At 42.0% G+C, this 24508-nt stretch overlaps 2 protein-coding genes across 10 annotated transcripts in view; one reads left to right on the top strand and one right to left on the bottom strand.

The window, feature by feature from the left end:
* Window positions 1-4116, top strand: part of klhl29 (kelch-like family member 29) — a 255603-nt gene extending 251487 nt beyond the window's left edge. For all 8 annotated transcript variants that reach the window (XM_085248104.1, XM_085248102.1, XM_085248098.1 and 5 more), the window contains one exon: window positions 2597-4116. In XM_085248104.1, coding sequence (XP_085104230.1) covers window positions 2597-2780 — 184 coding nt within the window. In that variant the 3' untranslated portion in view covers window positions 2781-4116. The remainder of the gene's footprint in view (window positions 1-2596) is intronic.
* Window positions 4117-4614: 498 nt separating this feature from the next.
* The window catches only part of atad2b (ATPase family AAA domain containing 2B), a 66456-nt gene continuing 46562 nt past the window's right edge, over window positions 4615-24508 (bottom strand). The window contains exons 27-28 of one of the 2 annotated variants that reach the window (XM_085246772.1): window positions 14749-14877; window positions 4615-8283 (exon numbers count right to left, since the gene is read on the bottom strand). In XM_085246772.1, coding sequence (XP_085102898.1) covers window positions 8242-8283; window positions 14749-14877 — 171 coding nt within the window. In that variant the 3' untranslated portion in view covers window positions 4615-8241. Of the gene's footprint in view, window positions 8284-13657; window positions 13841-14748; window positions 14878-24508 lie in introns of those variants that run through there. The other variant, XM_085246773.1, reaches the window with a different exon arrangement.

Raw genomic sequence — 24508 nt, 5'->3', positions numbered from 1 at the left:
CCTGAAAACAATCTAAAACTCAATCTTATTAGTAATCTGTCAGTCTTTGTGTCATAACACAGGTAAACGGTCGCACGGGGAAAAAACGTTTTCAGGCCAGTTAATTAAAACTCGAACAACGCCACGGGGCTGACAGCCTTTTCCAACGCGATGCGGCTCGATTGCGAGAATTCTCCCTCGGCGGGAAATTTGCTTTCTAATACGCGACTGTTAAATCCGTCTGATCGGTATCGCCGCCGTCTGTCACAGAGAGAGAGAAACAAGACACATGTGAGGCGGCTTGATTTAATCAACTTTTCTACAGACTGTTTCGAGTTATTAAACTGAAATCTGAGTCATTTAGGTTTTAGTGGAGGCGGAAAGAGGAGGGGGCGGCGTATTTGTGCAGAGAGTCACGTTTGTTTCCTAAGAAAAAGAACAGGAAGTAGTACAACTGCGATCTGCAACTTTCCCACCATTAGCGAGGCCATAATGGCTGATGAAGGGAGAAAAATGAAAATGAACAGCAGTGGGATCACACCCTAATATCCCAGTCAACTCGAGCCACTGAGGTGTGCAGTTCGCTGGATAATGAACTCACAGTTTTCTAGGCCCTGAGCCCTTTCTTCTATCTCTCTCGCTCCTTTTTTTTCTCCCCCTTTTCTTTTCCTTGCAGAAGTCGAGAAAAAAAATAGATTAAAAAAAAAGCATGCATGAAATACATTTGGGAGGCAATTACAGACAGTGATCTTATGTGCAAAACGTACACCATAAATCATGTTGTCAGAGTTATTGATAAGCTGCACCAGCACACGCCAGGCAGCTTTTCTGCTACATTTAACTAAGTCTGACACAAGAGAGGGGAGGAGATGCACGGGGGGGGGGGGGGGGGGGCGGGATGGGATGGGATTGGGGGGGGACAACAAACACGCCGCTGTCAGACAGGAAACTCGGAAAAATATCTGCAGTGCACGAAGTCTAGGAGGGTCATCATGCAGGAGAGCAGATATTTTCCCCTGGCTGCGTCCGGCCCTCCGCAGGCCCTGCACCTCCCCTCTGTTTATCAGGAAGAGCAGCCTCCAGGCTTCGCCCCGCGCTCTCTCCATTTTGGATCAGCTGTGCTTTTCTCTCTGAGTAGATTTAGGCTTTATGTAATAATCTTTTTTTTTTTCTCCCTTCTCCTCTCGCGGTCCTAACAGTGCTGTGAATTTGTGCAGTAGGACGGCATGTTGCTCGCCGCGTGCGAGCGCGTCTGTGTGTTTGAGCGTGCACCTTATGTAAATGCAGATCGTTCCAAAGCCCAATAGGAGTACAAAGCCCTAATCAGCTTACGGCCCAAGTTTTAATCCTCTCTGCACACAAACTCCTGTTTCTGTTTCTCATATCAAATGAGCACATTTGTACAGATATTTGCTTTTCAGTAGTTTTCCCCCCCCCTCCTCTCTCTCTCGTCCTCGAGAGAAAATGTAATGTGTGAGATTTTATGTATTTTTTTTTTATATATAAATTAATCCACCTCACCCTTCCCCAACCCTTCCCCACCTTAGCCCATGTTGTCGAGAGCAAGTGCGAGTGATGTCAATAATCCCAGGCGTGGCCCCCAGCGTGACAATCAGCATGTTTGTGGAGATGCCGTCTTTGTGTGGCTTTGTTGTCTCGTCGTGATTAACGCCACCAACAATATTTCTGCCGCTGTGACTCAGAGCTAGCTTTATCAAAGCAGCTCATACTTGCACTGAGCTACTTATCTTCCTGACACTGATTACCTCTCATTACTGTTTATCCTAACAGTCGATGCGCGCGTAATGCTCGCTTTCCCGTACAAAATCTCAAGATTTGTCATCTTTTAGATTTCACTTAAAGGTGACTGGGCGGCACAGTCAGTTACAGATGTGTCGTTTTTGCACTAAAGCTACTTTCGGCTGCTCCTTTCTTGTTTTTACACCGGATGCGATCCCAAAGTTTGCGTCTCCTCCCAGGATTTAATCGGGGATCTTTCGCTTGCTCGGCTAATTTGTAACCCACTGCACTATGGAGCCACACAGTTTGGTGTAGCACTGTAGACAAACTTGCACAGCAGCTACTCCTAAAAACCTCTTGACTCAGTGGCACAATAGTAACTTGTACTAGTAACCTGCTCTTTCTTGCTCCCTCACATTGTTGCACAGGAATCTTTGGCACCACAGCGCTGCTTTAGTTCATTGAGGCCATGCACAGCTCTCTTTAAGGTCCCACCAGTGCACTTTAAACGGGTTGACATCTGGACTTTGATCGGGCCATTGCAACATGTGGATTCTTTTCTTTTTCAGCCATTCTGTGGAACAGTCAACAGCTTTTACCACTTTGTTGTTTGTTAGAGGCAGATTTCACCTCCAACAGATGTTATAGAAAAGCAGTGAATGGCTGTTGCTTTGATTAGTTTCGTTTGTTTTTTGCGAGGTAGATATGAGAGGATTCAGTATTGCATATAGTTGTTTAGTTTAGCATCAGGGAAACTGATAGCTTGCTATCAAATGGGAACACATAACTTTTTATATTGTGTTCAAATTTAGAAAAATGTCACTTTTCCTGCATCCAATCCTTGATTCGAAAGAAAATTTTGTGTCTTTTTATGCAGCGCCGTCATTCTGGACGGGAAGATCTACGCCACGGGAGGCATCGTGAGCAGCGAGGGTCCAGCCCTCGGCAGCATGGAGACATTTGACCCTTGCGCCAACACTTGGACACTCTTGCAGTCACTGCCCTGCCCGCTCTTCAGACACGGCTGCGTGGTCATCAAAAAGTATATCCAGAGTGGCTGAGGGTGGCTCGGACCAGGTCGCACTGGGTCAACGCTTAACACCAGCTGAGCTCCAGTTGTGGGACGATGTGTGACAGCAGCTTCGAGACGGGCCGATCGCTCGCTCGGTCTGTCGGCGACCTCTGAACTTGACGTCAGCATTCATCCACACTGTTGCCCCACACCTGAAGATAAAGTCAAATAAAAACGCCCTGTGCAGAATGTACTCATGTTTAACTACTCAGCCATGTCAGGTGACTATTCCCAACCCCCAGTACTGTATGTGTCATGGTAGTAGTTCATTCTCTGTCATCAAACAGGCACAGGGTCCCTCTTAGTAATTTGAAAACTCCAGGGTTTTTAAATGAAGTCTGTTTCCCCCCTCTGGTACTGCCTTTTGTTTTTTGTTTTCAGTGCATATCTCTGTAAACTCAACACCTTCATTTCCTTTCATATAATCTGACTCAGCTGAAAGCCATTGCAGGTCCAGATTCGTGTCCCTTTGAGTAAATCACACGTTAACAGGCGTAGGTTTCGCAGTCGTGCATTTGTGAAAGTTTTTGTGGCATACAAACGTTTTTCCAGTAGCGACATCTGAAGGACAGGAGGGAAAAGCGAAGGGAAGCGACGCGACTGTTTTCCTCTTTATCAGTGGATCCGATGAGTTTCTTTCTCCACTGCAACCAGAAGCAAAGTTCCAACTGTGCAGATTTATGGGGTAACTTTAAATCCAGATTCTGAACTCTGTGTAACCTGGGCCTTTTTAATGGCTCTCTAAATATTGGAAAAAAAACTATCAAATCGGGGTCAGGTTGGGTTTAAAAAGAGATTTCTTCCCCCCTCCTTTGTTCTTGTACAATTCCAGTCTGATTGAGATATCATCTGGAGGGTGAGTGGCTTTTTTTTCCTGCCTTTATTCACACTGACTTGCTCTCTGGGACAAAGAAAGCACCACACTGAGAGAGAGAAAGAGGGAATTCCTTCTTCCGCTGGCGTCTGATCAGATTCAAGTTGGGACAATTCCTCCGGAAAAAAAAAAGCACAATATTCACCCGCGACTGTTATCATAGATGTTATCTGTTTATCCATGTTTCTTCTGTGTTTCAAGTTCCTCCTTCCCAAATCCGCTTGTTTTATACAATGTTTCATTGCAACCTGCAAATTATGTCGGGTTGGTATTCTGTAAATACAGCGAGGAAATATGTATATTTTAAAACCTGAAGGCAATTCTGTATAAATGTTTTTAGAAAAAAAAATGATAGGCTGGATTGAGAATGGTACGTCTGTAAATCTGTACCCAAAAAGGAAAACTTAACAATTGTTATTATTGAAACCTAATACATATACCAGAATATGAACACATTGTCAAGTCTGTTTTTTTATGTGTTGTCCGGTTTAATCAACACTTTAATCAGGGCTCTTAATGCAACAACTGTGAATAGACTTTTTAACCTTATTCTGAAAAACCCGTGGTTTCCTAGGCCTGCTTTTTAGTACGGCTTCATCGTTCCACCAAACTGACTGTATGTAAAAGAGCCACAGTCGGCGCGACGTCACACACTGGTTTGTAAGCAACAAATGTGGAACTGCCTTCTATCGGAAGGCCACCAGATGGCGATAGCTGCGGTTGTAAAAAAAAGATTGCGAGTGTCAAGACTGATGAGAATACTTCCTGTTGAGTTTTCTTAAAGTAAGGAATTAGCTAATGAATAAATAAAACCATCCCATTTTAATATGGGAGTCTGAGGGTTAACTCCTTTTCAAATCCAGCCTCAAGTGGCCATCAAAGGTACTGCAGGTATTTTAGGCTAATACTTGTCAAAGTTACTTTAAAAAAAACAAAACAAAACAAGCAGTTCAAAGTTACAGTTTGCACCTTTATTCAAGTATATCACAGCAGTTTATTTGAGAAATACAGTAAATGTTCCATTTTTCAAATATAACTTACACTAAAGTAACAATTGCGAACAGGTGTGTGTTAGATACACAAACAGAACTGACAAAGCTATGAAAAGTCTAAATTAACTGAAAGAGGGAAGAAGAAAATAATTCAGGATAGAACAAGCCTTTTTCCTTCTGCATACTGGACTAAGTTGTCTCCACTACCAGACAAAAATTGGTTGTTAGTCCAAACTGGCAACAATTTATGATTAAAAAACAAAAAAAAAAAGAGCACAATGTATGACATTTGTTACCCATATTTTATACCCCATGGTTTTTCTTTTAAATCCATAAAAAATAACTCTTGGCAGAAACTGGAGACAAAGTGAACATCATTAACAGAAAGTTGATCTGGTCCTTTTCCTCATAACTGTTTTAAATATTCTAATGCTAGCCTCTTCCAGTATGCCACAGTCTGTAACCACTTTCAACAAAGAAAACATCAGAACAATGAAATAAATAGAAAAGCTGAAAGGGCAAGTTGTCACGTGTTGAAACCTGAGAGACCTGTAAACCCTTTATTCCCCCGTACACGCCAAATAAACTTGCTACACAAACGCTACGCAATTCAGCAAAATCGTTCAAATGGACGCGCAACGCTTCCCGATTCGGTTCAGTTTCAGACGTACAAAAAGACTGAATGTACTGAATATCAGGTGTAAAACATATTTAATAATAAATACCCAGAATCATGAGATGAAAATAAAAAAACAAACAAGAGACCCAAACACAGTTGGAACACTTGGGAGTAAAAGGCGATGGGTGTGTAAAGAGGCAGAAAATGCTCTCTATAGCTTTTAAGAAGGTATTGGGTGATAACAGGAGCAGATCCGGGACGTCTCCTCAGTGTCAAAGTACGTAAAGTAATCAAAGACAACCTGAAACTAAAGCATCAAATATACAGTCCATGAAATATCCGTAAAATTTATGCAATCATCATCTGGCTCAAATGCAAACATACGTATATAACAATCAGAGAGATATAAACAACTCTTGGATTACTGCAGCAGCCGTGGTTGCGCTGAGGTGGTACTGTGGATGTTGCAACAGTATTTTGAGTGGGAAGAAAAAAGAAATACTGTTTTTGTACCCAGTAAACAGTTTTCGCTTTAAAATAAATTAAGCTGAGGTAGCATTGGTTTTTTATTCCCCTCTGCAGTAGTCCAAGTGCTAACCTGCCATTGCCAGTTTGCATACGCTCTTTAGATTTTTTTGCCACCTTGAATCCGAGAAAAGGCAGAGGTGAGCTGGGGTTAGAGTTGTACCGAGAGGTTTGAGGACCGGACAAGAGAGTGCACTGAGAGAGATGAAGAAAGACGACGGGGTAGAGGGGTAGGGGAGTGGGGGGCGGGCTTCTTCAGTCTACACCTGTTCAAAATATGGCATCTTCAAAACACACACAGAGAAAAGAAAAAGAAAAATGCCACCTTATAAAGCTTCTGTAAGTATCTTGATTTACTACAGTCGGGAAAACATATTCTGTGTCGGCCACAGGTGAAAATCCAGTTTCGCTTGTCTGACGTTGAAAGAGAAGAGAGCAGAACAGATAAAGTCGGTTCACACACGTAAAACAGAAACAAGTAATGCTTTTTACACACTTTAGTGACGGGCACTGCCTAGAATGGCCTTTGTTCAGTTTGGATTTACAACACATGTAAAAACAATTCAAGCAAAGCGTTTTTATAAAAAAAAAAAAAAAAATTATGTAGAAAAAAGTTACAAAATATAAAACATAACAAATTTTTTTAGGATTAATAGAACATTTTCAGAGTTGAAACAGAATGCCGGTGAACAGGCACCGTTATGTCAGCACCTTTTGAGTGAGTGAGATAACACTTGGCACGATGAATCCTTTGACTTGCTTTATTTCATTTATTCCTTTTTTTAATCTTTTTTTTTTTTGCATATTTTTAAAAAAAAAAAAAAGAGAAAGAGAGGGAAAAAACTGAAGGCCGGTGTCACCAACCTCTCCTTCCACCTGCTGTCCTGCTCAGGTGGAGACTGACCTTCACCGACTGGTCTGAGGTTTTATTACAGAAACATGAATTTAAATATTTGAACATCATCTGAGATGTATTTGACCACAACACTGTTTCCACTTATTTCTTGACCAAAGAGTTCAAAATTAACTAGAGGTGAATAACGTAGATATGTTTAATCGATCTAATGGCGGTAAGATAATCATTTTTAGTCGTCGTTGCCTCAAGGTCCCTGTGACCTCGGTGGTAAATACCCTCCTCCCCAACTTGGGAGCCTGTTCATTGTCACGAGTAGTAAAAACAAACATCCTGCTAAATATACCACTTTCATATGAGGTTTGAAATAAGGCACACGCTAGGCAGTGCAAAAAAGTACAGACGCCTTCCAATTTGTACTGCTTCCAGTTCCTCAGCAGGAGTGTGTCGGTAGGGGGGTTAAAAAAACGAAAGAAAGGGGGGGAAAAAATACAAATCAACTGGCGGGCGCTGCTGGAGCAGGAGGGAAAACATTCATACTGTGAATCTAGTGAAGAGGAGTCGGGGGTCTGCGCTAGCACAACTATTTAGGACATAACAATCCGCTAAGACTGAACGCCAGAGGTGGCCTGCCAGCGAATGTTTCGAGTGAGGAGGTTTTTACAGATGACCCCGAGGCGACGCTACGCTTGTTCACCAGTAACTCTGAGACCAGCGCTGAGGGGGCTAACGGCTTTCCACGCTTGATGACCGCCATAATGAAGAGGACATAATTGATTCTAGTCCTGCTGTGCTAACCTCATCGAGTTTGTGTCTACGGTAAAAAACTTCTTTGTAAACTATTCTTCTGGGTGATTGTGGCTCAGATATGGAACTAATCAAGTAGCTAAAAGGGAAGAGAGAAGAGGAAACAAAACAAAACTACAACAATAGCGCGGTAACAACTGGCCTATGATGAAGCGCTCCACTCGAGGGCAGGAGGGCTCGCTGACGTGGGTCGCCCATTCACTCCCCGTCCTCGTCTCCTGGCGGCACTCTGCTGTCACACTTCTGCTGGTGAGGGTCTGAGTGAGTGTGTCTGTTTGTAGAAATGCATGCATACTCGTGTCGAGTGTTTCGGAGTGTATGCGCTGCCACGTTGTGATATGACATCACCCCATCTGTTGGTTTTTCTAGTCGTCCAAACTTAAGAAATCTTCCCGAGAGCAGCACGGATAAAGTTGAGGATAGCACCCGAGTAGCACCAGTGTTGCCCGCCACTGTTGGTTTGTGTGCACACGTGTCTGTGTGTGTGTGTGTGTGTCTGTGTGTGTGTATAAGTGTGGCTGACACACCTCCAGGGGTTTGGTTGTGTAGTATGCGTCTGGATGTGGCCAGGTTCCTGAGACGATAGCACCATTGAATGTCTCTGTCCTCATCCTCGCTTTGTTCCCTCCCAGCGACGAGGAGGGTGCTGGATTTTCCTGTGTGGTGTTTTTGTGTTGAGGGCTGAAGCTCCTCCACTCGTGCTCACTCAGTTTTGTGTGTGTGGTGTTGTTGTGGTCCCAGGCTGTTCAGGATCTACCTGATGGGTATTTTCTCTCCATTTCACAGGAATGTATCAAAACGCTGGATTCTCTCCTCCATCTCCTGCACAAACAACAAACAAACACACACACACACGGAGCTTAGCCTCAACTAACACAGCAAACTCGAATGTGTGTATAAAGCATCTGTGCAGCGCGCTTTCAATATTACTTGGAAATTTCCCACAGCAAACAACAGCTTTCACCATGATAAATGATGTAAAATGAAGGAAAGCTGTGCCTGAATGAGACGGGCGATTTTTCTCAGCGTGAAAACAGCAGTTTGACACTGACTAAATCTGAGCAGAGCCAGAGGAAGAGAGATGGATGTTAGCCTGCACTAGACCATGATTAATGCCTGGAAGATGTTACACTGTGTGTTTCTCTCATCTGAATGGCTGAGTCAGTGCGACACGCGCGGCTACAAGATATCAATTTCAAGAAGTTTAAAGAAAAAAAAGGAAGAAGAACTGCCAACTTTACAGCAATTTTTTTTAACATCTAAAGAAGGGCAAACTTTTTCCAGCAGAGACCGCAAGTTTTAACAAGCTGAATAATCCGTTCATAAACGGATTAGATGATCGATGAAGAAAATAGATTTTCTGTTATTTACTGACTGTATTTGCCTCTGTATTTGAGCTGTTGGTTTGACAGTGCCAAAAACTGAACTTCACTTTTTATTCATTTTATTTCTTCCTTTCAAAAGTCAGCTTGGAAATACCACTGAATTTTTGGACTGATTAGATTTCTGGGCAAGCAGCTGGGCGATAGATGATGAGACCACACTTTTTGTACCGATGCCCTCTTAGCCAGAGGTCGGGGAGGTGCATGCGGCTCTTTCGCCCCCTTTGGGTGAACATGCTGTGCTCAGGGCTGGTTTATTGCAGACGATGACAGCACACTGAAATGGACTGAAGTCATAATTACATACAAATAGTTTTCATGATTATTCTTTTTATTTCACTGCTATGTTTTATTTATTTTAAAGTGGGCTATTTTTTATTTGATTAATTTTCCACAAGCTGTGAACTCAAATAGGTTATGTTATATTTGTTTTTCCTCTTTTTTAAGGTGTTTGTTAAACAGTAAAAAAAAAAAAAAAGCTCTTCTTCTTATTAATACAAGAATAATCAGATGCCTTAAGTATATGTATTATCCTCTCCAAATTACATACAGCTATTTGTTACTTGCCCACCCACACACACACACACACACACACACACACGTTTTTCCCCCCCTCACATTATTCAGTTAAAAAGGCTCTTTTGATGTTGAAGGTTGCCGACCCCTGCTCCAAGCTGAGCTACAGAAATCATCTCTTTAACAAAGCCATGCCAGTGTTTGCATCTCTTCTCTCTCACTAAACTGTGTGACTCACTCAGCCCCACCCCACACTCCCTCTGCATCTGCAGCCTGCTCTCATGCAGCATGGAGGAAGGATCAGCGCAGCTCCAACAATAAATACAAAACTGAAGCTCTCAAATTTAAGAAGGCAGATGTAATCTTTTAATGGCACTGAAGAAACCTGTTTGTTTCCAACTGCTCGCTAACCCATGCACCAGTTCAGCCAATCACATGGCTGCATTTAAGCATCTAGACATGGTCAAGCATCAAATTGGAGAAGAAGCGACTTTGAATGGGGCATGGTTATTGGTGCCAGACGGGCTGGGATTTCCCCCCGCGCAGCCATCTCTAAAGTTTACAGAGGATGGTGTAAAAAAGAGAAGCAGCTCTCTGGACAAAAATGTCTTGTTGAGGAGACTGGCCAGACTGCTTCAAGCTGGTAGGGGGACAACAGTAACTCATTACAATCAATGTATGCAGAAGAGCACGCCGATTACCAGTCCTGTCAGCTTAAAACAGGACAAATCTGGTCTGATGAGTCTCGATTTCTGCTGCAACCAACCTGATAATACCTAATAAAGCATTCGGTTCAGATTCAAGCGAAGTGTTTAAACACCAAAAGGACACAAGAACACAAATGAACCAATCAGGGCTGCAACAGACCAACATCTGTGCTTCTCGGGATAAAATGATTAGTTCTCTCAGTGGATTTGATAAGCGTCCGTCTCCATTTTTAAGAATTTACCACCGTTTTTCTAATTTAATTTCATTGTGACATATGTTGAAACGTTTCCGCAGTTTTATGCGTTTTATTTTTGATCCTAAATATTGCCGACATCTCACATGGAACATATACATCATGTATTGCCATTCAGCCTAGAAACGGCTTTTGCTCGGCAGCTCCGCCGTCACCACGCATCACTGTTGGCAGTACCCAACCCAAACAAAAGGGAGTCCGCTTTCACTCTTCCCACCAAAACAGTCCTGCCTGTGTATTTAACTTTCAGTTGACACATCAGAACATGAGATCTAATTTAGCTGGAGCCAGGTAAATTTAATCACGCCAGTGTTATTCTGCATGAGATTCCAACTTCTCTTGAAACTTCATTTAGAACAACAATTAAGCGCTTAGCACTTCATCACAGCCCCACAGCGATCAAATCCAGGTTGCACGAGCTGTAAAAAGCCAGCAAAGCCAAGAAAGGTGAAGCTGATGTTCATTTGAATGAAAAAGTCTTCGTGAAAACCTCGACTCAGCCCATGTCTGTGCTTTTAGCACTTTTTTGCTGTGTTTCACTGTAAACACGGGCACATGCAAATGAGCTCTTCACTGCCTTGACGCTTTGCGCCTCTGTGATCTAAAGTTTATCTGCCTGAAGCCCTCGCACGCTGTCATCCCGAGTACACAGCAGACTAACAAGCCCTCACAGCACCTCCCCTTTGTCTCACTGACATAAAGTTAGCCTGTAACACTGTCTCTATCTAGCATGGGTGGATGGTGACTTACATGGCAAAAATGTCTAACCTCTGCACAGCTCAACAGGTCAACTGCAGCCAAACTGCAGTTTTAGGTGTTTTATATCTCACTGGGGCCCTCAACGCGTGCATGAAAAGAAAAATCCAGCGTAGCATGCTCTCCACTGTTAACTTTAAATTACTTTGGTGCACCCACCTTGTTTGAACCCATCTTATCTACTCCCACATCACTTACAGAGTTCCTCCATTTCCCAGATCTAATTTGCTACAACCCCTGGGAGGACGAGGTTCTCTGCAGCATCTACGTGAAGGCTAGGTGAGAGGGGGAAAAAACCAAACAAAAAAATCTTCACAACAACTCAAGTATAAGTTGAGTCGTTTGTTTTTTTTTTCCAGGGAAGAAAGAGTCGAGAGAGAACAATCTTGTGTATTGTTCCTGGATGAAGGTGTTGTTACACAAGCCGCTGACATCAGATTCACAGACTCACAATGATGAAAGCCTGCACTGCATAGCCTACTGTCAATGGAGAAACTGATATCGCCTATTTTAAATAGGTTTCTCTTTATATGGCTATTCAGCAACAAATGTCAGAGAAGGTCTCAAAAGACTCTTTAAAGAGGGACTGTTACGCTTTTTCATATTTAGTCTTCCAATAGTGCAGTGCGTGTAATCCCATGAGCCAAAAGCTGAGTGTGAGGCAGTTTTTATACTCTTGTCTCTGTATGACGTCAATGAGTGTTCATATGAGACCACAGAAGTCTTGATTGTGAGTAACAGCCAATCAGAAAGAAGCTAACTTAAAAGCAGGGAGAAATGAGCTAAATGCTTGTTGGGGTGTACCGAAGCCCAGTGTAAAATAAATAAAGATCATTTCTGAACTCCATAATGAAATGCTACTTTAATAATGTGCAGGAATCAAAATACGGTGCTGGAAAATGAGCGTAATAGGCCCCCTTGAAGCTCAAGTTTAATCAATATTCTAAATACGAAATGCATGCCAGGAACCAATCAAATAGTTCAATGGTCAAATTAGTTTTAGGAACAATTAGGCTCTTATTCATGACGCTGCTTTGGCTAAACAAGTAGGAATAAAAGTGTTAATTGACCTGCAGGCCAAAGCCCTCAGCAGTATACACACAAAACTGGCAGAGAATTAATCAACTATTGAGGGGTTTAGTTAACCTGACTGGTATCCTGTTCAGCTTTGGCACAGCACAGATTTAGGTTAAAGGTCAAAGGCCCTTACAAAGTCTTTAATTGCTGTCTGAGACACGAGCAAAATATGATACCGGGCCAAGGGAAACACATACGCCAATTTGTGGACAGGAACATAGCTTGCGGGTTTCTGTGTACAGAGCAGATACGGTCCCTCTGGCTTTAAACGCAGCGTGCTGTCCGCTCCATCTGCTGAAAAGGTCAGCTCTTCAGGAAGACTGAGACGAGCCGTGCCCAGAGGAGGACGGCGAGAACGTAAGGGAGACAAATGTATGGACACGCTCCATTTCACTCAGCTCTACAACTCGGACATAAATACCGAGAGTTGCAACGGCGTGCAACGTTAAGTTGCCCCCAAAAAGGCTGCAGCCCCTACACTCTGGACCACCTCGGTGTGCATCTGTGTGCTCGTGGTTTTGCATTCTCAAGGAGATGACCTGCTGTGGGGTTGAGATGTATGTTTGGAAATGCAGGCAAACAAAACACGTGCCAGATGAGCTGACATTTCTGCTCTCGAAACACCAATTTAGGCTGGCAGTATGAAACGAACCCAGACACGCGCCCTCCCTCCCTTCACCAGAGCGGCCCGTAGACAGGCGGCACCACCTGGCTGACTGCTCTCTCTCCCTCTCCCTTTGCCGCTTCCTCCCTCTGACATCCTGACAGCCGGCACTGGCTACCAGCGCCAGGACACTGCCATTCTGAGCCCCTGTCTGCACTGACATCCTACAGCAGCAGCAGATGACCAGATGGGATTCTGGGAAAATATACAGCAGCTTTTTCTACATGGAACATTGTCAAGAAAGAGCCAAACTTAAAAGGAAAAAGTTCCCATTCATTCAGACCCTTTTGTCATCCTTCGCTTATTATTATTTGCAGTATTTTCCCGAGAGACTTGGGAAAAAGATAAATGAACATTTGCGGTTATTGTAGCACGAGTTTGTCTTTATATTACATTTTATGATCTACATCTCCTCAAAATTACCATCATGCTACCATAATATAAAACATTATTGTGTGTCAGCGGCTTGATTGCATTCATGAATATAAAATTCTGACTTTCAGTCCTGTGCCGCTAAGATCTTATTCTGGCTGCCTGAAACACAGTACCATTTTAAATTGTAATTATTTTGGAAAACAAAGCCATAATATATTTTTCATGAAGCCTCAGTGGAGTTTAAGAAGTTCAGTACATTTGTTTGGCCAACTAACATCAGAATTATGTGGAATATACTGTGGGGGTCTCCCACAAGCACTGAAAACAATTTTTTAAATGTTCTCACTACTAGTTTCCACTGTCCTCATTAGATCACACTCTGCTGCAGACCTCAATTTCTACCCTGATCTAGATGCTGTTTATGCTACTCTTACCCATCTCTTCTTCCATAGTCGATATCTAGCCTTTTTTTGTCATGAATCCCAGTGAGTGCCAAACACGTCTTCTTGTTTCAGTCTGTCGCAGTGTTCAGAGATGTCTAAGCTCCCTAAGGAGAAAGCCACACCTTCTCCGATATCATCTGCCTTTGTGTACAACTGTCTCCAGCTCTTTAATAATCGGAGTTATTTGGTCTGAACAAGGTCAAATCTGTAGGACAAAATATAAAAAAATAAATCTAAAAAGTAACATTTTCTTGACATCCATAACATCTTGCTTTGAGAATTACTTACTACTAATCCTCGGGATGCCGCATCACTAAAAATGCAAATGTTAAACATACAGAAGGGGAGGGGGTCCTTTGCATGTTCACTTTGGGCCAGCAGAAACACCGATATGACTGCGATCTGCTACGCAAGTTAGCTAATTACCCTGTTAGCTATTATTCAAGCACGGAGAAACACATGCCACTCATCTGTCCATGTGACACTAAATCCAAACCAGTTAAATCTATGTTAAGGTTACGAGGGGGTTCTTGGAAAATCTTCAGGAGGGTTCTCTGGTCCCCAAGAAGCTCGATTGCTCCTGTCCTTAAACCTACTTTCTGATTAGCCCAAGTTTGTTTTATTTTTACCCTTTTCAGTGCGAGAGTCTTTGGGTGGTGCATGGCTTTAAATGATTATCCACAAAGGATAAGGTTTAGGTAAAGGCCGGGCACTCCAATTTTTGTTAGACCTTGTACTGCTCTCCAAGCTGCAGTTATTGCATGCTGCCCAGAATTTCCTGGCATTGTCCATCTAATTTATATAATAATTTTGAGTGTTTGTGTGTTTCAAACAATAAAAGAAAACATTTATTACCATTGTCAATACATTTCTATATTAAAGAGAATCTGAAAAATGTGAAATATTCTCATTTGAGAAGCTGAAAATGGCAAGATTTGGCATTTGTGTACCTAATGCATTATTTAAAGTAGCAATTAAATGTTATGATTCAACAAAATCACTTTCACCTTTAAGTGAAAGGCTCAAGGCAGACTGCAGTACTGGATAAGGACTATATTTGTATTTAAATGCACATTATAAAGGCTACACCAGTGTGTGTTGTGTCTCTCTGACCTCGAGTAGCTGGGTCTTGTCGTACTCTCTACGATGCTTGTAGATGCACTGGCTGAGTAGGGAGTACAGTCGCTCCAGCTGCTCCACGCTGTAGCCCTCGCTCTTCTTCACCACCATATCCAGTAGAATCTGCAGGAAACAATAGAAATCATTCGTTTTAGAAAATAAATACATCTTACAGATATATACCACAGAAACAACAGCACAGGCGCAATCGGACAGTCGTACAGTGATGGAACAACGGGTCGCACAAGCAACTCACTGATGCTGGTGCGTGGAGATGCATCATTTGGAGGTCAGCTGCATTCAAAAGCAATTAAGATCAGAATGACAGCTAATTAAGGCTAATCATAATTAGAACCAAGTTTACATTTCACTGCTACTTTAATTAAAACATTCTGGACAGTCAAAGGCCCTTTTAATTGACCCGTTCTTCGCATTTTACCCAAACCAAAGTCTGTGTGTATATGCGCTTCTATTTAAACACGCAGCTCATCAGAATGCACGGACTGAGACAGCAAAGGCACAATAATTAAAGTTATCATCACTGACACAAGGCAAACAGAGAAACCTCAACTGAAATTAAATGGTGTGTGTGTGGGAGAGACAGAGAGACAGAGAGAGAAAACTGCTTGAAAAACATAAAATCAAGGCAATATGATGATTAATAAGACATAGATGTTTGTCAGAGCCTCATCAGTGAACGTCTGAGAGATAATTACAGTGAGCAAAAGAATGAAAATTGCAAAGGTAAAAAGGTTAGCATTGTATTAATCACTCCATCTGACAATGGGTTCTGTTTAAATGACAGTTGGCCTGATTAAAGTTAAACTGAGGCTTCACATCAAGAGAAACTTGAGCAGAAACTTAATCCCAAGACAAAGTCTGCTCATAACCGGAAATCTGGCCTGAAGAAAAATACTCGGTAGGATTTTTTACTTTTTAGCTTCTATTAAGATACACCACAGCTTGGAGCCACGTACCTGCCACCAATATTATTATTGTTATTATTCTTTATAACTGAAAGAATGAAAAACGTCATGCATGATGCATTAGTCCTAATGGTTCGTATCGAATCCTCGTGACAAACATTTGCTACTGCTCTTCATCTCAGTGCTGACTAACGTAATCAGTGACCTCCTAAAAGCCTTCCTTAGTTTTTTTTAGATTGTTTTTTTCTGCTACAAACATCACATGGAGAGAGAAATTACACCTGCTTCCAACTAAACAACATTATCTGCATCAATGTTTTCACATTTTGTATTTAGAAGATTGGATAAACTCCAGCTCAAAGTGGACTTAATGTGTCCGTTTCCAGCTCCATATTTATTATCCTTGGAGTCTATTAGAGTACCTCTGCATAATTCACAATTCAAAATAAACATTATTCATCTCATATTAGGCCTCGGTGCAGCCCCTCAGCTCCTCCTACAAACATAAGGTTTGAACAGCAGGTTGGCAAGTCCACTGTGTAATGTGCCTGAGATGACTATATTAAGGATATGTAATCTCTTTGACATCATAAAGCACCACAAATGGAAAAAATTGTGTTAGAGCAATGATTACTATGAAAAACCACAGTGTGACAGATCATCAGAAAAAGCTTTTACAGCTTCTCTTTCAGTCACACGTAAACATTTCTATAGTTGAAGTCAGTCTGATTCAAGACTTTGTTTCACCTGTTAACTTCTCCCCTTCTTCTACAGTTATCAGTAAACGTCACATGTTTAATCAGCTCCCTGAACACAGACAGCCATCATCTGTTCGCCACAGTAGTTGCCGTTATTATCGCACTCTTAATTCCTGAAAACACTGTATTTAAAACAATCTCTATGCAGATTGACAGCTGCGCTTGCAGGCTGCCATATTCCAAAAGCAGAGAAGCATATGTTCCTGCACTTTTCTGTCAAGATGGAGGGCATGTGGAGAGAAGAATGCAATCAGGTTAAATTACTTACATTGTACAAGTTTTCTCCTAATCAGTTTACACAAAGGTTTATTTCATCCCTCTGAAACTGAAAAAAAGCGGGCGTGTTTCTTCTGATTGGGGTGTTTAAACTAAGCATTATTTTTACTGTTTCAGCTTTTGAAATGATTACAAGCAGAACATCAGACTCCGTATAAGCACAGCCGCTAAATGCATACCATATAAAACTTAAAGGTCCAGAAAACAGGACGATTATTCCTTTGAAACATTCAAACTTTCATAATTTCATCTGGTAGTGTAGAAAATCACTGGTTATATCCCTTTTCACAAGAACTTCCACCTGGCCAATCTAATAACCAAGTCCCTTGACAAATAATGTCTACATAAAGAAGCTAAGAACATGAAAAAAATCTAATATTCAGAATTCATGCAGAGCGATAATCATGATCTCTGCAACACTGGGAAAAAAGTGCCATCAGCTGCTACATATTGAATATATTTTACTGGTATCTTTTTGTACTTTTTTCACATTAACTCTGGCCTAACATCAGGGGAGCTATCAGCTTTCATAGTTTCAATCCAGCCATAAGAACTAATAAAAGAGGTCCAAATGGAGCACATCACAGTGAGATGCCGGTTTTAACAACACATGCATAAAAGCTTTAATTAGCATCATTACCAACCCATCGCACATGTGTAATAATGTCAGCCAGCCTTTCATCCCACTGCCACTGCATTTCTCTCCATTTTTCATCATGTTCCCCAACTCTTGCTTTAAGTGTCTCTACTTTATAATGCACCTTTTTCTCCTGAGATAGTTCATCTTCTCACCTCAAGCCATTTTCACTGTTTTACACAGCCTCTTCTCACCTCCTCTTCAACTGCATTTCCGACATTACTATTGCACAACAGTCTTTGCTTCTGGTGTATTTGTCTTTGCATTCTCCTCTCTTATGCGCCTTTCTTTCCCCTCTTTGTTCTCTCTCTCTCTCCGTTTCTTCGCTTTATTCTCCTCTTACTGTTACCAGGCTGATTGCAGCAGTGCACTTCCCAGCCTTTGTCAGCTTGATCAGGGTGTCGGCGACACTGTGGGGTAAATGGTGTGAGAGGGTCTTACATGGGCTCAGTGACTGAGTGAGCTCACAGCACACAAAAGGGCCGTAATCCCATGCATTAAAGACTACTACTGACATGGGCCATTTAACCTCACCCCTTCTAAACTCCTTGCTCCATCTTCCCCCACAACCTTTTCTTTACCACATCTCTATCTATGCTTCTTAAGAACATAGATTCAAAAGGGAGGGTTGGGATGCCTGCGATTTTAAACAACAGCTGAATAAGGGTATACATTGTCATTAGCGGCAAACTCAGAGCTTTTGTTAACGTGGCTTGCACAAATATTTTATAAAATGCAGTATTTCCACTTAAAAGTCTCGAAAATGTGCAGAATGTAAGTGCAGTCCACTGAATTTACAGTCGCTCTATGCTTCTGGTATTTTGCAAACAAATCCCTTTTTCAAATAAGAATGCTGTACACAGTCAGGCATGCAGACTGGAGCTGACTGTGATACAGTAGAGGGTCTTCTTTGATCACTGAAGGCTTCACTATCTACACGCACATGTGTGTTGGAGAGACTTCCTCACCACTGGCTGAGAGAAGAGGGTTAGCAGGCAGAGAGGGAGGAGGAAAAAACTCAACAACAAGGACTCAAAACCCAACAGTCTCCATCACAAGGGACGCTATTAAGCCTTCAATATCTGCCTCTGAGAACAATTCAGCCTGCTCTTCCTGTTAACTAAGATTTTGTGTCTCCAATACTAGCAAATGAATGAATTATTAATGATTCTGGTTTGTTTGTTACCTTCAGCTGAGGCAGACACTGGATTTGGATTTTCAGATTTATTTAAAAAAAAAAAAAATTAAGTCATGGTGGCAAATAATGTGGTTTACAGGGCACTCGGTCACACGGATAATGCAATATTGATAGTGTTACAAGGGTCAGGGACAATCATGATGAATCATATTACCATGGTCCCAGAACATTAAAATGAAATGGTGTTTCTGTTCAGTTGCCCATGTAAAAACCGCTGCAGGGGTCGACAGCTCATCTTAAATATGCAACGCTTGGCTTTACAGGGAAATGCCATTAGATTACGGTGAATTCTCTTTACTTTAGTAGAGGAGGAAAAAAGGGTTTTCGATGCTATATATGGTAACGTCTTTTGTGCAAAGTATGCAATTTGATATCTGAATAAAATGAGTCCAATGATACTGTTTAAAAACAGCATTACTCTCTTCTAACTGATGATTTTAATATTTACCTATGTAAATGAACACATCATGCTCTGTGTGCCGTTAGGTTTATGCGGTGACTCAGCCACTTAGATAATGAGTAGAACACTGAATTCAGAATCACACACAAAAATATGAATCACGGATGAAAATAAATGTAGATAATTGTTATTATATTCACTCACACACAAAGATCAATAAAGGAGTTAACTTTAATTGATAGAAAACTTAAGAGACCTAAGGGCTGGTTTCCTGGGCAGGGGGTAAATTAAACTATTCTAAGGCTTTAATCTAGAAATGTCAATCTTAGTGGTTTTCCTAATACATCTTAAATATAGTTCTACAGAACAGAGCTGCCTGGGATAGCTCAAACTTTATCTCAGGACTTAAAATGTCCTGAAGCACCTGGCTTCAATCTCAATTAGGAGGAAAAAATCTGAGCAATGAGTATTGTTTTTTTTTTTTTACTCAAAAACACTGATAACAATATGAGCCTTATAAATCAAATAGTCCATACATGACATGAGTCTGGGTAGGAATATAGAACATTGAGAGATGTGAAAATGACCAAATGTAAAATCTGCAGGTTTCATTTGGCAAGTCCTTGGCAAAAAAAGTATTACAAGGTAAAAATTACAATTGGGGGGGAAAGATAATAAGATGGAAAAAATAAGGAAGGAAAAGGAGGAAAGAAATTTCATATTTTACAGACTCAAGACAGGAGAGATCCAATATCACCAGGTAATAAAGGAGAAGAAAACCAAACAGACCTCCACATACACAGAGCAAAATTATCAGATGAAGATATGTTTACCAAACAAATGCACAGGGGAGAAAAATTTAATACAGAAAAGATTTAGGTCAAGGTTATGGAAAAGGATTTGCTAATGAACTGATATGATTAAACTTTGGGGAGAGCTCAAGGGAAATAAAGGGTAATCAATACAAACTCCTTTCCATGTGTCGTGCAACCAGTGTGCAGGAAGAGTAAAGTGTTAAACAGCGAAAGATGCTGACAGAGCACTAAGCGTTGCACACCGTCTGTGCATTATGAGGGTATGCTTTTGGAATATACAAAAGCATGTACGGCCTGGTAAAGCTGGATTCATCTGAATAAGCAGTGCAGCTTAAAGCGTTACAGCAGGTATTTGTTATCATAGGATTTGAGCAGTGAGGAGGTGGCGGAGGCTTGAAATTCGTTACTACAGACCTACATTTACGATACATTATTAACACACACAATATAACTGACCTGGAATCGCAGCCTGCCCATGAATTAACAACTGCAATAGCAGCTTAACAGGATTGTTATCTTTCCATTGATTGACTCGGTACAACACAAAAGTATGGGATATCACATCCCTGCGTTTTCTGGCTGAAGAAACCTTGATGCAAGCCACATATACCACCGGTCATCAAATCACCCCCCAGTTCTTACATTCTTCACCTCGCTAAGAACACCTCTGCAGAGTTGGGCTGGCTTGCTAGAGCAAATTAGCTATGCGTCCTGGCAGCTTAGGTTTAGCTTAACGGCTTCTGTTGGTGTTGGCCTCCACTGTGCAGCGGCTGCATAGGCTGCCTGCGGAGCGCTAATTTTGAGTCTTCCTGTGCAGCGTTTTGGAATGGACACTAAACCGAAGCAAGCAGGGCAGAACTGTTCTGTTCGGCCCCGTCCTCAGGGGTGCGGTTTCTCTTTTCATGACAGTGGATGCCTCATTCTCTGGTCCGGTGTGTGCCCTATCTACCTACATTGATCGCACTCAGAATGTGCATTTATGTTACCATTTGTTTGCCTGCTTCACTAATCCAGCAAGTGGTAGAGCTCTGTCTAAACAGAGGCTGTCCCACTGCATTATGGAAGCTGCCTCATGTGCGTACAGCACCAAGGGTCTCGCTTTGCCCCAGGGGGTGAGAGCACATTCCACCAGGAGAATGTAAGCTGATGTGCTCTTTTTAAACCCCGCGTAGGTGATATTTGTGCTGCAGCTAGTTGGGCATCACCGCACTCTTTTGTTCAGTCCTATCGATTGATGGCTCCTGCTGTCCTTCCCCTGGATCTACCGCACACTAAGGTGCCGGTGGTCCAACTGGAGTACGTTGGTTGTATACATGTCCCATATTTATGTGTTGTCCCGAGTGAATCGACTGAAAAGGAACAGTTATATCTATGACTTTGTTCCCTGAAGGAGAGGAACGAGGTACAACACAAGGTTGCCTCACCGCGCACCTCGGCTTGACTGTGATGGCAGGGGGTATATGTGCAGGCAGGGCCATGCGCATGTCATCACATGGCCTCCACCCTAAAAGCATGAATAGAGGTTTCTTCAGCCAGGACATGCGGGGGAGTGATATCCCATACTTACGTGTTGTACTTTGTTCTTGTCCTCTCTTTCAGGGAACAGAAGAAACTGTTTCAGCCCTGATATTAAACATTGTAACCAGACATTAAAAATACCATCTTCATGTACTGTATGGGTATTAAGACGTACAAAATCCCACACAGTGTAACCCTAAGCCAAAGGTTGAGGAGATGGGAGCAACGCAAAAGGGCACAATAAATCTGGCCGCAAACTATTAGAAGAGAAATAAGAGAGACTAACTGGTATGTTTATGTTGTGTGAGCAAACAAGTGACCCTCACCTGCATAGCCAAGAGGCACAGATATGCAATTACATGCAAATGGGAGATGTGTCAAAGCAATCAGTGGGAATGAATAAAAATAAAAGAAGCACTTCAAGCACCATCTATTTTTATTGACAATCAAAACGATGGTCCAGCACTACTATTAGGCTGTCTTCTTTTGAACAGGCACGAGGCATGGCTACTTTGCCAAAGGGGGCCCCTGCTGTTATCAATACTAAAAAATGAAGGGAGATGACAAACTGAAGCAGGGCCATTTCTGTTGACAAGCTTCTCTAAAACAGGAAATCCTGACATGCTGTAGAAACTAAGCATCAAGCCAGAAAGACTCCATACTGCGCCAGTGACTAGAAACACTGGCTTTTTCTGGGCAGCTGCTAAAGGAAACAGCAGAGCAGATGATAATCTGTGTGTTCTTGGTGAGATGGAGGAAAAATTGCTGGGGCCAGATTGGATTTCTTGTTACTGAATTCTCATCTGCAATCCTCAGCACCACTTCTCCTAGCCCATCTGTGGACAAGTGTCTGATTATTGATGAAAGAAAACAGCTGAGAATGAGAGACGTTTTGGAGTAGGGAGAGAAACAAGCCTCAGGACCTATTTATTCATACTGAGGATTTCATTTTGATCCAGACAGCATCAAGCATCATTTCAGAGAAACTGGCAATAACAGAACTTGATTTTACTAAGTGAATCAGAGCAAATAACTGTGCAATGGCTCTGAAAGGCAGGGTGTGAATACTGAAAATAATACCCAAGCTTTGCGTGTAGGGTCTGTGAACAAACTCATAACACTCTGATGGTATTTAATTCCAGAGAGATTTCAGAGCCTCTTCCATCAAGTTAAAAGTCAGGAATAATGAGGCTTCTACAATCAATGAATACAACTGAAGAGTGAGGGAACAGTACACCACTCACTGTGGGCCCTAACACACATCAGGCACCGTGCCAGTCGCAGCCCCGCCAGCAAATATCTGCTTAAATGGCGGCTCTCATCCTGCGCACCGGAAATTCAATTTGTTCCGTAAGACTGGGATGAAAAAGCAATTATTCACAGTCCCCTCTTTTCACAATCTGTTTCTTTAAGATATCTCCCTTCTTCCCCCTGCTAACAAATAAACCTCCAGATTACTGCTATGTGTGGCTGTTCATAGGGGCAGCCAGTTGAAGCACTAAGATCAGGCCAGCTAAAAAGCCTGTCAATCAGGCTGAAAGATGGAGTCAGGTTCAGCACGAAGAGATATGTACCCCTACGGTCCCCATCATCCCCATGGGATGTGTGTAAAAACCACTAGATAATGGCTTGATAGTTGGATGTCTCTTCGGAGCGTTGAGGAAAGACGTAAGCACATGTCAGAAGGACACTTCTTTTACACCAATTACACTACACAGAGCGCTGTAAAACCAGCGCCCCCTCCCCAACCATCCGATCAGTGGGAAGTGCTGTCAAGGGGGCCCACTGAGCCGAGGCTCCAATTTACACTTGGGGTATTAGGTGGGACCCTGGCGTGACAGTGCAAAGTACCACGGAGCTGCTTCACATGCTTCCACTTACTTGAACACACCCTGGGACGAGTTGGCAGATCTAGTGGGTCAGAGAGAAGCTCATGTTTGAGTCATGACCTTGTTTCCTTCAGATTTAACTGGAACAACACCTGTTGATTGAACGATGTGAAATTCGTTCTTTCCATTGTAATTGGCTCCCTCCTATGTTCAGAGGGCAAGGATACAAAAGGTTGATAATTGAAAGATGGAAGGGGACGAGCGACAGTGGCGTAACTGTAGCATGAATGAAAAGGAGGGATAAGCTTAAGAAGTTATTCATCTGAGAAGGGCAGTGTGACAGCATCAGCTCCAGAAGAGACCTATGGATCTGGTGAAAGCTTAAGGCTGGTCACCCATGATTGCACTTCCACAACCTCAATACCTTAAATCCCATTCAAAGAAGAGAGAGGGAGAGAGGGAGGGAGGGAGGGAGGGAGGGAGAGACTTTATTCAACTTTTTCTATATTCTACAGTTACACAAAGGTATAAGTTAAAATGTGGGACTTTCCAGGCGTCTAATCTACCTGTTGATTAAATGGGAGGGAGAAAAGTTCAATAGTCTAAAGGCAAGACAATGTAAAAGATTGATTTTAACATCAATTAAAACTGAATGGATGAGGTTGTGCAACTTGTGCATTTAATAGAAACTGTTTTGTTTTTTCCCCCTTTCTTACTTTGTGCAGCTTACTTGAAGCTTGCCTGTTTACGACTTTGCATCAGAGTCAGAGAGGAGTGCTCAATCTGCCAGGGCTGCAAATGGCTGCGTAATATCTCAGACTCAACAATAAACTAGTGTTTTACATCAATAAAACACATATTAAAATGTAAATCAATTCAGTTCAATTACATTTCGTACATAGCACCAATTCATAGTGCAACATAAAACTTCAAGGAGCTTTATGTTTCACTGTTGCAGAGAAATGTTACAAGTTTTTTGTAACAGTGGAAAGGAACAACTCTCCTAACAAGAAGAGAACTCCAGCAGAACCAGGCTAACTGATTAGTAATCCTGATGCGAAAAGCAGCCATTTTTAAACATCTGTATGTATGAATACGACCCACAGTGCAATTTCCAACACTGGTCAGAACAAGCCACAGTTTCACTTGCATATAAAAATATGCACAAACAAGATGACTTAATGGTTCATATAATTCAAAGAGTGACCAATCAAGACAATACAAATGAGGCACAGCTGTTTCAATTACAGAAGGGAGGAGAAAACAAAAAAGCAAGCCTTTCACCCAGACTGTTAACAACAGCATTGCAACAAGTAGCCAAATGAACTTAAATAAGACTAAACAAAAACATATTTTCAACATTTGATTATAGTTCATCTTCTCCATAATCAAAATCT

This window comes from Mchenga conophoros, linkage group LG15, assembly GCF_057382185.1.
Source record: "Mchenga conophoros isolate Kocher_MC1m ecotype Shallow Benthic linkage group LG15, M_conophoros_male_GT1.1, whole genome shotgun sequence".
Classification (NCBI taxonomy): Eukaryota; Metazoa; Chordata; class Actinopteri; order Cichliformes; family Cichlidae; genus Mchenga; species Mchenga conophoros.
Note: the sequence above shows the minus strand (reverse complement) of the source record. Positions and strands in the feature narration are given on the sequence as shown.